This window comes from Triticum urartu, chromosome 2 (genome assembly GCF_003073215.2).
Source record: "Triticum urartu cultivar G1812 chromosome 2, Tu2.1, whole genome shotgun sequence".
Classification (NCBI taxonomy): Eukaryota; Viridiplantae; Streptophyta; class Magnoliopsida; order Poales; family Poaceae; genus Triticum; species Triticum urartu.
In genome coordinates, this window is record NC_053023.1 from 155,791,188 (window position 1) to 155,809,488 (window position 18,301).

The following is an 18,301-nucleotide window of genomic DNA, read 5'->3' on the forward strand; positions in this document are numbered from 1 at the left end:
CTTGGGGATGCCCATGGCACCCCAAGATAATCTAAGGACACCTAAAAGCCCAAGCTTCGGGATGCCCCGGAAGGCATCCCCTCTTTCGTCTACTTCCATCGGTAACTTTACTTGGAGCTATATTTTTATTTACCACATGATATGTGTTTTTCTTGGAGCATCTTGTATTATTTGGGTATTTATTTGTTAGTTTTCCAAAATCATCCTTGCTGTACACACCTTTTGAGAGAGACACACATGATTCGGAAATTGTTAGAATACTCTATGTGCTTCACTTATATCTTTTGAGTTATATAGTTTTTGCTCTAGTGCTTCACTTATATCTTTTAGGGCACGGTGGTGGATTATTTTGAGAGTCCTACAAAACAGCGTGGTAATTTGCTTTAATTATGTTAGGCATTCAAGATTAATAATAAAAAATTCTTATGAGTGTGTTGAATACTATGAGAAGTTTGATACTTGATAATTGTTTTGAGATATGGAGATGGTGATATTAGAGTCGTGCTAGTTGAGTAGTTGTGAATTTGAGAAATGCTTGTGTTGAAGTTTGTGATTCCCATAGCATGCATGTATGGTGAACTGTTATGTAAAGAAGTTGGAGCATGAATTATTTATTGATTGTCTTCCTTATGAGTGGCGGTTGGGGACGAGCAATGGTCTTTTTCTACCAATCTATCCCCCTAGGAGCATGTGTATAGTATTGCTTCGATAACTAACAGATTTTTGTAATAAGTATGTGAGTTCTTTATGACTAATGCCGAGTCCATGGATTATACGCACTCTCACCCTTCCACCATTGCTAGCCTCTCTAATACCGCGCACCTTTCGCCGGTATCATACACCCACCATATACCTTCCTCAAAACACCCACCATACCTACCTATGATGGCATTTCCATAGCCATTCTGAGATATATTGCCATGCAACTTACCATCGTTCCGTTTACTATGACACGCTCCATCATTGTCATATTGCTTTGCATGATCATGTAGTTGACATTGTATTTGTGGCAAAGCCACCATTCATAATTCTTTCATACATGTCACTCTTGATTCATTGCATATTCCAGTACACCACCGGAGGCATTCACATAGAGTCATATCTTGTTCTAAGTATTGAGTTGTAATTCTTGAGTTGTAAGTAAATAAAGTGTGATGATCATCATTATTAGAGCATTGTCCCAAGTGAGGAAAGGATGATGGAGACTATGATTCCCCCACAAGTCGGGATGAGACTCCGGACGAAAAATAAAAAAATAAAAGAAAAAAAGAGGCCATAAAAAAGAAGAGAAAAGGCCCAAATAAAAAAAATAAAAAATGAGAGAAAAAGAGAGAAGGGACAATGCTACTATTCTTTTACCACACTTGTGCTTCAAAGTAGCACCATGATCTTCATGATCACTACAAGAGATATGTCAACTAGTGACCTTCTGTCAGTGACCCTAGAATAATTGGTCGTAGATCTATAACCATTTCAGACCAATTGGTCAAAAGCTGTTCGGGGGGCTCCAAACCCTAAACTATAACGACCATTTTGGTCAGAAAGGTCGTAATTTCCTTACACAAAATGGTCATAAAGCAGATAGCACTGGTTTGCTGCCTTATTTCTAGCTGATCATGACCAATATAGATGGTCATAACCTTGTAAATTGTGGTGGGTTGCTATGACTAGGCGCCACCTCATCAGTTTTGCCTATGTGTCATGTCCATGTGGCAGTTTTTGCCCTAGGTTGTGAAGCAACCTATATTTCTGTCATTCCCAAAATTCCCAAAAAAATCTCATAAATTCTTTGGGTCATATCTTCGTCAAATATGTAAAAAAAACCTTCCTTGCCTAGTTCAAAAATAATTCAAAAATATTCATTTTCCTATTCTGTTCAGAACAACAGTTTGTGAAGGAAGTACCACTTTGGCATGTCCAAATAGTATCCATTTTCTACAATGCTTTCCTATGCCCAAATAACCATCCTCCACCAAATTCCAACTCAATCCATTCATTATTTTGAGCCGAGTTTCAACATTCGTATTTAAGTCCAGTGTGGTAGTTTGCAAAGCAAGTACCACCTAGGCTCCTCCTTTTGAGCTGAAAATTTGTGAAGACGGTCCTCTTAGTAACTGATCATCCTCAGCCAAAACTCACGCCCATTAGCCATGTACATTTCCCATACCGCTAATCAAACACTTGGCTGCTAATTCATGTTTGAGCATCGATCGGTCTCCTCGTGAAAATCTTGTGTTGTAATTTTCTTCCTAGCACCTACCTGGGGAGTGCCCAACCCACTAGACATGCCTAGGCTGCCCAGAACACATGGCAACGCCACGGTCACGCGGTGACCACGCGGCGAGCATGCGAGTTTACGCGCTCTAGAGTTGGGGGCCTCGGCCACCGCCCAAACCTCGACGTATCGCCACCAAACCATGTATTTATGATTAAATAGGTATTTATGTAACTAGAAATGTTTTTTTGGAAAAAATAAATAGCAAACTATGAGGCAGCTGCAGTTCAAATTTGACCCGCTTCCTGCTGAATCAGCGGGAATTTGTCTTTTTCACAAGAGGTGGATCAAAACTTTTGACACCCAACCATTTTGTCAATTGTGCATTATATATGGCCTAGTATTTTATAAAATTGATTAGGTCCAATTTTGCAACAAATATATGGTAGGTCCTTCACAAAAAAACTCATTTTGGGCACTCGGAAAAATGGAAAATGAATTTTTCGTGCAAAGAAAATGAAAACTTCCTTAGGAAACATTGTTTGTCATTCCAATATGCACCCTTGTGCACGATATGAGGTCATTTAAACAAACTATGCCATGAATGTGGCCATAAGATTGATCATTTGGCTTGATAGCCATGAATCTTCACGTATGATAGCTCATTTCTGAGAAAACTTTTTTAAAAGAATTGTCGTATTACAAGTTTATTATTTTTCCTGGAAACTTGGTCACATATAATGACACAATGCGAAGGTTTTCCAATTTTTTGATTTTTTTTTGAATTTTTTATGCCCGTTTCAAAATGCGGTCAAAACGGTGGGCTTGACCGTTCCTAGCTAGTGGTTGAATCTTGGAAAACTTTTGATGTTTCTCTGATTAAATAGATACTTATGTACCTAGAATTATTTTTGGAAAAAATAAAGAGCAAACTATGAGGCAGTTGCAGTTCAAATTTGACCCGCTTCCAACTGAATCGGCGGAAATTTGTCTTTTTCACCAGAGGTGGATAAAAACTTTTTACACCCAACCATTTGGTCAATTGTGCATTAAATATGGCCTAGTATTTTATAAAAATGATTTGGTCCAATTTTGCAATAATTATTTGGTAGGTCCTTCACAAAAAAACCTCATTTGGGGCACTCGAAAAATGGAAAATAGCTCTTTTGTGCAATGAAAGTGAAAACTCCCTTAGGCAACATTGTTTGGAATTCTGAAATGCATCCTTGTGCACAATATGAGATCATTTGAACAAACTATGCAATGAATGTGGCCATAAGATTGATCATTTGGCTTGATAGCCATGCATCTTCACGCATGATAGCTCATTTCTGAGAACACTTTTTTTAAAAGAATTTTCGTATTACAAGTTTATTATTTTTCCTGGAAACTTAGTCACATATAATCACACAATGCGAAGGTTTTCCAATTTTTTGATTTTTTTGAATTTTTTATGCCCATTTCAAAATGCGGTCAAAACGGTGGGCTTGACCGTTCCTAGCTAGTGGCTGAATCTTGGAAAACTTTTAATGTTTCTCTGATTAAATAGATACTTATGTACCTAGAAATGATTTTTGGAAAAAAATAAAGAGCAAACTGTGAGGCAGCTGCAGTTCAAATTTGACCCGCTTCCAACTGAATCGGTGGAAATTTGTCTTTTTCATCAAAGGTGGATAAAAACTTTTACACCCAACCATTTGGTCAATTGTGCATTAAATATGGCCTAGTATTTTATAAAAATGATCTGGTCCAATTTTGCAATAATTATTTGGTAGGTCCTTCACAAAAAAACCTCATTTGAGGCACTCGAAAAATGGAAAATAGCTCTTTTGTGCAATGAAAGTGAAACCCCTTAGGCAACATTGTTTGGAATTCCAGGATGCACCCTTGTGCACAATATGAGATCATTTGAAGAAACTATGCCATGAATGTGGCCATAAGACTGATCATTTGGCTTGATAGCCATGAATCTTCACGCATGATAGCTCATTTCCGAGAACACTTTTTAAAAGAATTGTCGTATTACAAGTTTATTATTTTTCCTGGAAACTTGGTCACATATAATGACACAATGCGAAGGTTTTCCAATTTTTTGATTTTTTTTGATTTTTTTATGCCCGTTTCAAAATGCGGTCAAAACAGCGGGAATGACCGTTCCTAGCTAGTGGTTGAGTCTTGGAATTTTTTTGGTGTTTCTCTAATTAAATAGATACTTATGTACCTAGAAATGATTTTTGGAAAAAATATAGAGCAAACTATAAGGTAGCTGCAGTTCAAATTTGACCCATTTCCAGCTGAATCGGCGGAAATTTGTCTTTTTCACCAGAGGTGGATAAAAACTTTTATCACCTGACCATTTGATCAATTGTGCATTAAATATGTCCTAGTATTTTAGAAAATTGATTTGATACAATTTTGCAACAAATATATTATAGGTCCTTCACAAAAAATTTATTTTGGGTACTCAAAAAATGGAAAATTGATTTTTCGTGCAAAGGAAATAAAAACTCCCTTTGTCAATATTGTTTGCAAATCCACGATGTAAACTTGTGCAAAATATGATATCATTTGAACAAATATTTGATAGGACTTTCACAAAAAAAACTCATTTTGAGCACTGAAAAATGGAATGAATTTTTTTATCTTGAATCGATCACGACCAATTTATATGGTGATAAGGTCATCAAATGGTTTGCTGCGTTCTGATTGGACCATGAGCATATCATGCGGATCACGCATCAACCACCGTCGGATGCTTCCAAATCTAGCGGCCCAAACCCACCCGAGCCGAAACCCTAGGTCAGTCCTCATAGACATTTTCCACCCCCCCGCCTCCATTCTTTCTCTCCCTCCCTCCCCCGCTTCCACCAACGAGCCCCTCTGCTCTCCCTCGCTCCGATCTGGTGGAGCCGCCGCCCCCAACCTCTCTCTCCGACTTCGATCCACTGCCGCTTCCAACTGCTCCCACCCCACTCCTCTTCCCCTCCTCCTCAGGCAGCCCAGTCGTCGTCGCGACCGAGGACCAGAGACGCGGACAGTCGTTGGCGCCTACGCTTGGGAGAATCGAGGGCTGGCTCGCGCCGACGCGGCGTCGTGGCGAGATCCGGCCGGGCGCCACGTCGCTGGATCCCTCCCGACACGGCAGATCTGGCCAGCGTAGGGTAGGTGTCAGCCCGCCGCCGATCCACCCCGGCGCCCCCATGGCCAGGCGGGCAGAGGGTTTCGCTCCCCCGGGGCGGCCAGATCTCGCGTGGTGGCGAGCAGATCTTGGACTCGCGAGACGACCTCCGCCGCCGCCGACGCGCTCAGCTCCGTCGTCGCGGCCGTGGTGCGCGCGCTGTCCAAGGACTTCCTCGTCATCAGGCAGGAGTGGGCGGCCATCCGCATCCAGACCACCTTCCACGGCACCAGCTCCCGCTCCCGCACCCCCGCCTCCAATGACGTCGGCCAACGCCATCTCCACCGCCTCCCTCCTCCGCTCCTTCTCCTCCCAGGTAACCCCCGCGCGGTTGTTTAATGGGTTGTGGTTTCTTGCGAGATTACCTGCTCGAATTTGTCCCCATTTTCTCGTCGGGTTGATGTGAAATTGGGCTCGGTTTGTGACCTGTGCTGTTGGGTGTAATGAGCAGGGGAGGTTGAGGAGGTCCAAGAACGGCCGCTCGTCACGGTTGGTGGTGTGCGCGGACGCCAAGGAAATCGCCTTCGACCAGAAGTCCCGGGCCGCGCTCCAGGCCGACATCGAGAAGCTCGCCAGCGCCGTCGGCGTCACCCTCGGCCCGCGAGGTGATGCTCAGCTGCCTCTAACAAATAATTGCAGCTCGCGTTTCATGCCTGAACCACTAGCTTTTCCGTGTTTACTGTGGTGCCAAACCCTAGTTCCATGATAAGGTTGTCAGAGAGTTCCACATGTTCAGTATCTGCTGCAAAACCTGACTGCAAGCTAGCTAATTGCTCATTTCATCCGCATTTTCTACCCGCGCGGTCTGCTGTGTGACCCAATTTTGAGTTAACAGAGCCACAAAATAGAATGAAGCAAAAGAAATGAATATTGTAATTTTGGGGTTTGACACTGTCCCCTTGGTGATGGTGCATATTGCTTACTGGACTGCAAGACTCTGAATTAAAACTAAGTAGTGTACAGAATATGCCACAAGCATGGATCGAATTGAAACATGTATAGTTAAGGAATTCTAATCAATAATTGTACAATCTAGAAACAGTTTTAGACTCTAAGGCGTACCAAGATTGACACAACCTATCTTTCTAGATTTCTTTCACACTGTACCAAATTGCCGTACCATATCAAAGTCCAGGACATTAGTTTCCAGAAGAGTGTTATATAGAACCTAGGACTCGTTATAAGATAACTAAGCAATACTAAGACCAAAGAACACCTAACACACACACACTTGTTTGGAAATGGAAGGCTTGTGTTGTTTTAGCTATTCGTTGCCAATGATTAATCATCTTGTTTGTTTTTTGGCTGCATCTGACATACATTCTTATGCCTGTTTACTCCAGGTCAGGCTCATTTTTACCCAGGCTGGTGCTCGCAATTGCTTGGTTTGGTTTCGTTCGACTTAGCACTGAATCCCTCAGTTTATGCAGTTTCGTTGTGGTTGATTGACATCCCTGTGAAGATAAAATTCAGGACCAAAGATGATTGATTACTGGTTTTAGCCCCAAGCCATCTTGTCTTGCCGTTTTTGGTGAGCTGGTGGCTTGGGGCTAAAACCACTATTTATGGTCGTCGGTGATGGTCATATTAGCTATGAGATGTGAGGGAAATACTTTAACCTCAAATGTGTGTCAGCATGTTACTGTTGTGACCCTTCATGTTATTTCTGTGCTGAGATTGTGAGATTCTTATAGGACCATAAAGTTCATTCTCTTTCAGTCTATCACACCTGTTTTGTACCAATATCATGATTATGCACCAAACATATTACCGTTAGTGGTTCATTCTATTTGATATGGATCATCTTCCACTTGAGAGCTGGCAGGAGGTCATGATAATTTTTTTGTTCCTTCTCAGGAATGCTCCCGTGCGGTGGCCTCCTTGAGACTTGGCACTTAGAAGCAGAATCTAATTAATTATACTGATTTTTTGTTCTTCCAGAATCTTGGCACTTTGCTTGTCTATGGATCATCTTCCACTTGAGAGCTGGCAGGAGGTCATTATTCCGTTGCTGCCTCATCACTTACCTCCAGTTTTGAATTTGTGTGATAAATGCTTCTGAATTCCAATGACAAGTGCTACTGAAAATTTTCTATTCTTGTTTCTTTAATACACGTGTTCATGAATAATCGCTTCAGTTATTTGTTCTTCTGAAAACTTCAGTATGCAAGTACCTATTCCTGGTACAACAAGTACCAGTTCTTGAGCATTTGCACAGTTTTCCTCCAAAGTATTCTGCATAGAGCTCTAACTAACATTTTGAGACCTTATAGGTTTCACAAACAAAATATGCACTATCGAGACACTTGGGTATATAAACAAGTAGTAGTAGCAGTTGTACTGGACAACTGGTTATTTTGTATATTTTCTTGTTCAAGTATTTCTTGAGTATCTGTTAACAAAACAACCATATTAGTCCTCTAATTCAACTCAGTTCAATACATACTATTTGCTGATCTTCCACTATATGCATGACTTGTCCCGTTTTCTTGCCATCTTCCACTTCACATTGCTTCATGACTTTGTAGATCTATTTGTATATGCCTTTACAATGTCGATTTATTTTGCTTTGTTTGCAATTTCCAACTATGCGTATCTGTTGCAACTTGCAAGATTTATATTATTTTTGTTCTTGTCTTGTTTCCTTCTTAATTTGTTCATATATGCATGACTTGTCCTGTTTTCTTGCTATCTTCAACTATTCAGATGTAGATCTTTGTGAAGACTCTCACCGGGAAGACCATCACACTTGAGGTCGAGTCCTCCGACAGAATTGACAACGTCAAGGCAAAGATCCAGGTCAAGGAGTGGCCCGTCCGCTGGTGCTGCTGATCCTGCTTGGACGAACATGCTGCCTCTTCCACATCGGCCACATGACAGCCATGGTGAGCTCTTTGCTGATCCTTCTTGTTCTCTGCTCTGCTTTCAATTGAACTTATTTCAGTTGGCAACTGTATACTGAGTTCAAGAGTATGGGTGCTTGCTTGTGAATAGTGATGTTGTTCCCATTAGATTAGATTAGGTTAATTACAGCCACAAGTATAGTAGGTTCTGTCCAAGTGCTCTTCGTCTTGTGTGTCATCTACAAGTCAATCAAGTTAATTAGATGTTGCTCTTTTCATGTTCTGCTTCATACATACATGCATATGTGATCATGGGGTGCTATATATAGAAATATTAGGGGATGCTATAGAAGAGTGTGCTAACAAAATTTGAATCACTATGATTCCACTAGTGAAAATACACTTGAGTACTACTGCCATGTGCCGACGAGACAGATTCTAAATTGTGACCATCATCTAGCTAGCACCTATATTTATGCAGTAATAAAATGAAAATGAACAAATAACTATGTTGTATCGTTTGGCTTGTTAATTTCCCTTGGAAGAAAAGGATCTCTTAGTTGTGCAGTACTTGGTTCTTGGATGATTTTTCTGTTTGGAAACAAACATTAGTCAACAGCCGTATGTATAGTCACTAACACTTGGACTTGCCAAAACATTCATGCAGGCTGCTGGTGGACGTGGTGGTGATCCCCCTGTTGAAGGAGACGAGGTGGCACGCCTCCTGTGAGGAGGTAGAGGATGTGAGCTGAGCTGCTGTCTGGTTGAGGAAGAAAGTCGCTGTCTTTACTGGCGAAACAAACTGCTGCGGCAGCCATGCTTGTGAGCTTATGATGTGCCTCTAGTTTAGTTTGTCGGTTTGTGTGAACCGTTCTCTGTGATGTATGATGTATTGCTGATGTTAGCTGTACATGTGATGTATGATGAGTTGACTTGATGGTTTGTTTGAGGCTGTCTTGTGAAGGTTATTGTTAGTTAACATGAGTTAAACTAATACATACACTTGCTGCTGTTAGCTGTTAACATGAGTTGACTTGATGGTTCGTTTGAGGCTGTCTTGTGAAGGTTACTGCTAGTTAACATGAGTTAAACTATTACATGCACTGGGACCCATTTAACTAGTGGACCCATTTAAAAAAAGGAAAAGGAAATTGTTTAGACAAAATGGCCACGACCCAACAATAAAAAAATGTTGCAATGTTGGGCTAGGCCCATGAAATAGACCAAAAATTGACAGAAAATAATAATAATAAATGGGCTGAATTAATGGGCTCGGCGCATATAGACACCTACTCGGACTGGGCTGAATCTTATCAGTGACCTTTTGAATAGGTCGCAATTTTGCCACGTCAGATTGCCACGTCGGATCCGACGTGGCCTGGACAGACAACCAGTGACCAAAACAAAAGGTCATGGGTTCAATGACCTTCTGTTTTGGTCATAAACGTCTATGACCTTCTCATAGAGAAGGTCGTTAATTTTAGTTTACGACCTCCAGCTTTTGACCTTCTGTTTTTGGTCACAAAAAGGTCACAAATGAAAAACAATGACCTTTCAGTGACCAATAGTCAAGGTCACAAGTTGACATATTTCTTGTAGTGGATAGAGAGTCTCCTATGTTATCACTTTCATATACTAGTGGGAATTTTTCATTATAGAACTTGCCTTGTATATTCCAATGATGGGCTTCCTCAAAATGCCCTAGGTCTTCATGAGCAAGCGAGTTGGATGCACACCCACTTAGTTCTTTTTGTTGAGATTTCATATACTTATAGCTCTAGTGCATCCGTTGCATGGCAATCCCTACTCACTCACATTGATATCTATTAATGGGCATCTCCATAGCCCGTTGATACGCCTAGTTGATGCGAGACTATATTCTCCCTTTTTGTCTTCTCCACAACCACCATTCTATTCCACATATAGTGCTATGTCCATGGCTCACGCTCATGTATTGCATAAAGATTGAAAAAGTTTGAGAACACCAAAAGTATGAAACAATTGCTTGGCTTGTCATCGGGGTTGTGCATGATTTAAATACTTTGTGTGGTGAAGATGGAGCATAGCCAGACTATATGATTTTGCAGGGATAACTTTCTTTGGCCATGTTATTTTGAAGAGACATAATTGCTTAGTTAGTATGCTTGAAGTATTATTATTTCTATGTCAATATTGAACTTTTGTCTTGAATCTTTCGGATCTGAATATTCATACCAGAATTAAGAGAATTACATTGAAATTATGCCAAGTAGCTTTCCACATCAAAAATTCTGTTTTTATCATTTACCTACTCGAGGACGAGCAGGAATTAAGCTTATGGATGCTTGATACGTCTGCAACGTATCTATAATTTTTGATTGTTCCATGCTATATTATATCCTGTTTTGGACACTACTGGGCTTTATTATACACTTTTATATTATTTTTGGGACTAACCTATTAACCGGAGGCCCAGCCCAGAATTGTTGTTTTTTTTGCCTATTTCAGAGTTTCACAGAAAAAGAATATCAAACGGAGTCCAAACGAAATGAAACCTTCGGGAACGTGATTTTTGGAACGAACATGATCCAGAGGAATTGGACCCTACGTCAAGAAAGCAACCAGGAGGGCACGAGGTAGGGGGGCACGCCTACCCTCCAGGCGTGCCCTCCACCCTCATGGGGCCCATGTTGCTCCACCGATGTACTTCTTCCTCCTATATATACCTACGTACCCCCAAACTACCAGATACGGAGCCAAAACCCTACTTCCACCGCCATAACTTTCTGTATCCGTGAGATCCCATCTCGGGGCCTTTTCCGGAGCTCCGTCGGAGGGGGCATCGATCATGGAGGGCTTCTACATCAACACCATAGCCTCTCCGATGAAGTGTGAGTAGTTTACTTCACACCTTCGGGTCCATAGTTATTAGCTAGATGGCTTCTTCTCTCTTTTTGGATCTCAATACAAAGTTCTCCCCCTCTCTTGTGGAGATCTATTTGATGTAATCTTCTTTTGCGGTGTGTTTGTTGAGACCGATGAACTGTGGGTTTATGATCAAGTTTATCTATGAACAATATTTGAATCTTCTCTGAATTCTTTTATGTATGATTGGTTAATCTTTGCAAGTCTCTTCGAATTATCAGTTTGGTTTGGCCTACTAGATTGATCTTTCTTGCAATGGGAGAAGTGCTTAGCTTTGGGTTCAATCTTGCGGTGTCCTTTCCTAGTGATAGTAGGGGCAGCAAGGCACGTATTGTATTGTTGCCATCGAGGATAACAAGATGGGGTTTATTTCATATTGCATGAGTTTATCCCTCTACATCATGTCATCTTGCTTAAAGTGTTACTCTGTTCTTTTGAACTTAATACTCTAGATGCATGCTGGATAGCGGTCGATGTGTGGAGTAATAGTAGTAGATGCAAGCAGGAGTCGGTTACTTGTCTCGGACGTGATGCCTATATACATGATCATACCTCGATATTCTCATAACTATGCTCAATTCTGTCAATTGCTCAACAGTAATTTGTTTACCCACTGTAATACTTATGCTCTCGAGAGAAGCCACTAGTGAAACTTATGGACCCTGGTTCTATTTTCCATCATATTAATCTTCCATCAACAAGCTATTTCTTTTTCTGTTTATTTTGCTTTCTTTACTATACATCTTTATCATGAAAATACCAAAAATATTATCTTATGATATCTATCAGATCTCACTTTCGTAAGTGACCGTCAAGGGATTGACAACCCCTTTATTGTGTTGGTTGTGAGGAGTTTATTTGTTTGTGTAGGTGCAAGGGACTCGTGCGTGGCCTCCTACTAGATTGATACCTTGGTTCTCAAAAACTGAGAGAAATACTTACGCTACTTTGCTGCATCACCCTTTCCTCTTCAAGGGAAAACAAACGCAGTGCTCAGGAGGTAGCACAACTCGATAAGGTGGTCATACCACGCACGTGGGGCTTGCTTAAGGCCATAGAGTGCCTTATCGAGTTGATACACATGATCGGGAAAATAGGGATCCTCGAACCCGGGGGGTTGCTTGACATATACCAACTCATTAATAGGACCATTAAGAAAAGCACTCTTCACATCCATTTTTTGTAGCTTAAAGTTATGATGAGAAGCATATGCAATCAACATGCGAATGGATTCAAGGAGAGCAATGGGAGCAAAGGTTTCACCGTAGTCGATACCCTCGACTTGGGAGTAGCCTTGGGCTACCAAATGAGGCTTGTTGTGAATGATAATCTCATGAGCATCTTGCTTGTTCTTGAATATCCACTTGGTTCCAATGACATTATGGTTCCCCGTTGGCCTTGGCACCAATCTCCACACCTTGTTGTGCTCGAAGTTGTTGAGTTCTTCATGCATGGGATTAAGCCAATCCGGATCCTCGAGCGCCTCATAAACCTTTTGGGGTTCAACACAAGAGACAAACGCGTGATGTTCACAATAGTTTGCTAATTGTCTACGAGTGCTTACCCCCTTTCTTAAGCTTCCAAGCACATTTGTCATGAGATGATCTTTGGTGGATAGCTTGGATGCGATCTTGGCGGCACGACGCTCTAATTCCTCCTCTAGAGAGAGTTGAGGAGCGGTCACTTGATCATCTTGAGCATCGTCTTGAGCTCGTTCTTGATCTTGAACTCGTTTGGATGATAGAACTTGTCCTTCGGCATCACTTGGTGATTCAACACCATCTTGAGGTTGATCTTGCCCTTGGTCTTGTTCATGAGGTTGAGGGCCTTCACTTTATTCTTCGGAAGCGTGTGGGCCTTGAGTTGGTGATGGCTCCACGTGAGTGGAACATTGTCCTTCTCCTTCGGCCACAAGGGGATCCTCAACGGGTAGGATAAAACCAACACCCATTCTTCTTATGGCTTGGGGAGGAATTTCATCACCTACATCACAAGTGCCACTTTGCTCCACTTGGGAGCCGTCATTCTCATCAAACTCCATGTTACATGTCTCCTCAATAAGTCCCGTGGACTTATTGAGGACACGGTAAGCATGGGAGTTTGGAGCATAACCAACAAATATGCCCTCATGAGCTCTAGCCTCAAATTTAGACAAACGAACACCTTTCTTGAGAATGAAATATTTACACCCGAACACCCGGAAGTACTTGAGGTTGGGCTTGTTACCGGTGAGTATCTCGTATGGAGTCTTGTTCAAGCCTTTCTAGAGGTAGATCCGATTGGATGCATGACACGCGGTGTTGATGGCTTCGGCCCAAAAGTTGTATGGAGACTTGAACTCCGCCATCATGGTCCTTGCCGCATCCATCAATGTCCGATTCTTCCTCTTCGCTACACCATTTTGTTGAGGGGTGTAAGGTGCAGAATATTGATGCTTGATCCCCTCATCACTAAGAAACTCATCCAAGGTGTAGTTCTTGAACTCGGTGCCGTTGTCACTTCTTATTGTCAAGATCTTTGCATTGTGTTGGCTCTGAGCTTCATTTGCAAAGTCAATGACGGTTTGTTGGGTCTCACTCTTCCTCTTGAAGAAATATACCCAAGTGTATCTTGAATAATTATCCACAATCACCAAGCAATAGTTCCTACCCCAAGACTATAAAAAGATGGAGGCCCAAAGAGATCCATGTGAAGGAGCTCCAAAGGCCTCTTCGAGTAAATGAAAGTAGTGGGAGGGTGAGCCTTTTCATGTAGCTTTCCTTCAATACAAGCACTGCAAGCACGATTTTAGCAAAACTAACATTTGTTAGTCCATGGACATGGTCCCCCTTGAGAATACTTTGCAAAGATCTCATATTGACATGGGCTAAACGGTGATGCCAAAGCCATCCCACGTCAACTTTAGCCATTAGGCATGTCGCGGTCTTAGTGAGTCGCTCCGAAAAGTTAATCACATAGAGACCGTTTTCGACATGCCCAACAAAGGCTACTTTAAGAGTCTTGCTCCACAAGAGGGCCACGGTATCAACATCAAATAAGTTGGCAAATCCCATGAGTGCAAGTTGACGAACGGAAAGTAAATTGTATGCAAGGGACTCAACAAGCATGACCTTCTCGATCGTGAGGTCATGAGAAATGACAACCTTGCCGAGTCCCAATACCTTAGAGGACGAGGCGTCACCCCAATCGACGTTGGTGGGCATAGATGGAATCTTTTGCACGTCCACAACCAAGTCCTTGCTTCTAGTCATATGATTAGTAGCTCCACTATCGAGCAACCATGATCCCCCACCGGAAGCAAACACCTACACGAAATCAATGCTTGGTTTTAGGTGCCCATTTTGTGATGGGTCCTTTGATGTTAGTAACAAGGATCTTAGGAACCAAAATAGACCATTCAATGTACTTATAAGAAGAAACAACAAATTTGGCATAGACATGTCCATCACTAGCACGGCATAACACATAAGAAGGGTTAAAGTCGCCGGCTTTGTTGGGAGGAGTAGCATTGCCCTTCTTGGCATCACTACTCTTCACATTGTTCTTATTCTTCTTAGAGGCACCTTCTCCCTCTTTGACAAAATTTTGCATGAGAGGAGGAGGTCGTTTGGTCTTGTAATTCTTCTTCTTGTTCTTGGACTTGGCTGCAAACCCAATCCCTTCCTTGGCCACAACTTCCTTTTGATTGCTCAAAAGGTCATTGAGGTTCTTCTCGCCTTGTATGCACGACACAAGGCCTTTCTCAAGTTGCTCCTCCAACTTAGCATTCTCCTCCACAAGATGCACATGCTCACAACATGGGTTAGTAGCATTTGCATTATCAATTAAGACCATATGAGGAAATGTGGCTTTCTCCTTGGTTAGCTTTACTTGGAGTTGATCATGAGACTCTTTGAGGCTAGCATGAGCACCCTTCAAGACCTTGTGAGCCTTGTCAAGTAAGTCAAACTCCTCTTTGAGTCTAGCAAGATCAACTCCAAGCTTGGCCTTCTCGGAGTTTAGCACACAAGAAACAACAAGAGCATGATCAAGATCTTTCTTTAGTTTAGCATGGTCATCGTTGTGTGACTCCTTGCTACCTCTTGAGCACTTGCGTTGGTTTTCCCTTGAAGAGGAAAGGGTGATGCAGCAGAGTAGCGTAAGTATTTCCCTCAGTTTTTGAATACCAAGGTATCAATCCAGTAGGAGGCCACGCACGAGTCCCTCGCACCTACACAAACAAATAAATCCTCGCAACCAACGCGATAAGGGGTTGTCAATCCCTACACGGTCACTTATGAGAGTGAGATCTGATAGATATGATAAGATAATATTTTTGGTATTTTTATGATAAAGAGAAATAAAATATGCAAAGTAAAATAAAAGGCAAAGGAAATAATTAAGTATTGGAAGATTAATATGATAGAAGATAGACCCTGGGGCCATAGGTTTCACTAGTGGCTTCTCTCGAGAGCATAAGTATTTCACGGTGGATAAACAAATTACTGTTGAGCAATTGACAGAATTGAGCATAGTTATGAGAATATCTAGGTATGATCATGTATATAGGCATCACGTCCGAGACAAGTAGACCGACTCCTACCTGCATCTACTACTATTACTCCACACATCGACCGCTATCCAGCATGCATCTAGAGTATTAAGTTCAAGAGAACAGAGTAACGCTTTAAACAAGATGACATGATGTAGAGGGATAAACTCATGCAATATGAAATAAACCCCATCTTGTTATCCTCGATGGCAACAATACAATACGTGCCTTGCTGCCCCTACTGTCACTAGGAAAGGACACTGCAAGATTGAACCCAAAGCTAAGCACTTCTCCCATTGGAAGAAAGATCAATCTAGTAGGCCAAACCAAACCGATAATTCGAAGAGACTTGCAAAGATAACCAATCATACATAAAAGAATTCAGAGAAGATTCAAATATTGTTCATAGATAAACTTGATCATAAACCCACAATTCATCGGTCTCAACAAACACACCGCAAAAGAAGATTACATCGAATAGATCTCCACAAGAGAGGGGGAGAACTTTGTATTGAGATCCAAAAAGAGAGAAGAAGCCATCTAGCTAATAACTATGGACCCGTAGGTCTGAAGTAAACTACTCACACTTCATCAGAGAGGCTATGGTGTTGATGTAGAAGCCCTCCATGATCGATGCCCCCTCCGACGGAGCTCCGGAATAGGCCCCAAGATGGGATCTCGTGGATACAGAAAGTTACGGCGGTGGAATTAGGGTTTTGGCTCCGTATCTAGTAGTTTGGGGGTACGTAGGTATATATAGGAGGAAGGAGTACGTCGGTGGAGCAACAGGGGGCCCACGAGGGTGGAGGGCGCGCCTGGGGGGGGGGGGTAGGCGCGCACCCTACCTTGTGGCCTCTTGGTTGATGTCTTGACGTAGGGTCCAAGTCCTCTGGATCATGTTCGTTCCGAAAATCACGTTCCCGAAGGTTTCATTCCGTTTGGACTCCGTTTGATATTCTTTTTCTGCGAAACCCTAAAATAGGCAAAAACAGCAATTCTGGGCGGGGCCTCCGGTTAATAGGTTAGTCCCAAAAATAATATAAAAGTGTATAATAAAGCCCAACAATGTCCAAAACAGAATATAATATAGCATGGAACAATTAAAAATTATAGATACGTTGGAGACGTATCACTCCTCAAGAGCCATGCGATGACCACACTCTTCCTCAAGAGCATTAGAGAGATCCACATCTCATCGGCATAGTCACGACTATGCCCCTCCATCTTAGAGATGGTGTCCTCGTGAGCCTCGATCATGTCATTGGCTTCACCAAGTTTTTCCAAGAGAGCAACGTAGTGCTTCTTGGATTTACCCTTAAGCTTACTCATAAAAGACTCAAACTCATTTTCCTCCACATTGGACCCCTCATGTTCATCAATGCAATCCGTCAAAGAAGGATTATTAATGATGGTAGTTTTGATGTTGGGGGTTACCTTGTTGGTGTCTTTAGCCATGAGGCACTTGGCGGTGATGTTCTCATTGGGTGAGTCAAAGAGAGACACCCGTGGAGTTGTCTCAATGGCAACGGAGGCCATGGCAACCGGCTCGTCGTCTTCTTCATCATCATCATCCTCGTTGTACTCTTCTTTGATGGGTTTCGTAGTAATTTCAAAAAATTTCCTACGATCATGCAAGATCATGGTGATGCATAGCAACGAGAGGGGAGAGTCTGATCTATGTACCTTGTAGATTGACAACGGAAGCGTTTAGTTGATGTAGTCGTACGTCTTCACGGCCCGACCGATCAAGCACCGAAACTACGGCACCTCCGAGTTCTAGCACACGTTCAGCTCGATGATGATCCCGGACTCCGATCCAGCAAAGTGTCGGGGAAGAGTTCCGTCAGCACGACGGCGTGGTGACGATCTTGATGCACTACTGCAGCAGGGCTTCGCCTAAGCACCGCTACAATATTATCGAGGACTATGGTGGAAGGGGGCACCGCACACGGCTAAGAATATGATCACGTGGATCAACTTGTGTTCATGGGGTGCCCCTTGCCTCAGTATATAAAGGATGGAGGATGAGTAGGCCGGCCAAGGCAATTGGTGCAATTGTGCGGCCAGGATGTGGAGTCCTACTAGGACTCCAAGTCCTAGTAGGAGTCCACCAAGAGGGGAGGAAGGGAGAAGGAAGAGGAGAAGGAAAGGTGGCCGGCCCCCTTTTCCCTAGTCCAATTCGGACTAGAGGGGAGGGGGGCGCAGCAGCCCCTTGGCCCTTTCTCCTCCCACTAAAGCCCATAAGGCCCATCTGCTTCCCGTCTTCTCCCGTAACTACCCGGTACTCCGAAAAATATCCGAATCACTCGGAACCTTTCCGATGTCCGAATATAGTCGTCCAATATATTGATCTTTACGTCTCGACCATTTCGAGACTCCTCGTCATGTCCCCGATCTCATCCGGGACTCCGAACTCCTTCGGTACATCAAAACTCATAAACTCATAATATAACTGTCATCGAAACCTTAAGCGTGCGGACCCTACGGGTTCGAGAACAATGTAGACATGACCGAGACACGTCTCTGGTCAATAACCAATAGCGGGACCTGGATGCCCATATTGGTTCCTACATATTCTACGAAGATCTTTATCGGTCAGACCGCATAACAACATACGTTGTTCCCTTTGT

At 42.5% G+C, this 18,301-nt stretch overlaps 1 protein-coding gene across 1 annotated transcript; it reads left to right on the forward strand.

The window, feature by feature from the left end:
* The first annotated feature begins 5,070 nt into the window (after positions 1 to 5,070).
* Positions 5,071 to 9,281, forward strand: LOC125541326. Its single transcript, XM_048704769.1, has 5 exons — positions 5,071 to 5,709; positions 5,845 to 5,998; positions 6,737 to 7,389; positions 8,100 to 8,278; positions 8,904 to 9,281. The coding sequence occupies exons 1-3, from the start codon at positions 5,416 to 5,418 to the stop codon at positions 6,880 to 6,882; spliced, it is 594 nt and encodes a 197-aa protein (XP_048560726.1). The 5' UTR covers positions 5,071 to 5,415; the 3' UTR covers positions 6,883 to 7,389; positions 8,100 to 8,278; positions 8,904 to 9,281.
* Positions 9,282 to 18,301: the final 9,020 nt, after the last annotated feature.

What these genes read in the sequence shown, in the direction of transcription:
- LOC125541326 (XM_048704769.1), top strand. Translation starts at nt 5,416, where the DNA reads ATGGCCAGGCGGGCAGAGGGTTTCGCTCCCCCGGGGCGGCCAGATCTC. An exon ending in TCCGCTCCTTCTCCTCCCAG is followed by an intron (nt 5,710 to 5,844) that starts GTAACCCCCGCG and finishes TGTAATGAGCAG; the next exon opens with GGGAGGTTGAGGAGGTCCAA. An exon ending in CGTCACCCTCGGCCCGCGAG is followed by an intron (nt 5,999 to 6,736) that starts GTGATGCTCAGC and finishes TGTTTACTCCAG; the next exon opens with GTCAGGCTCATTTTTACCCA.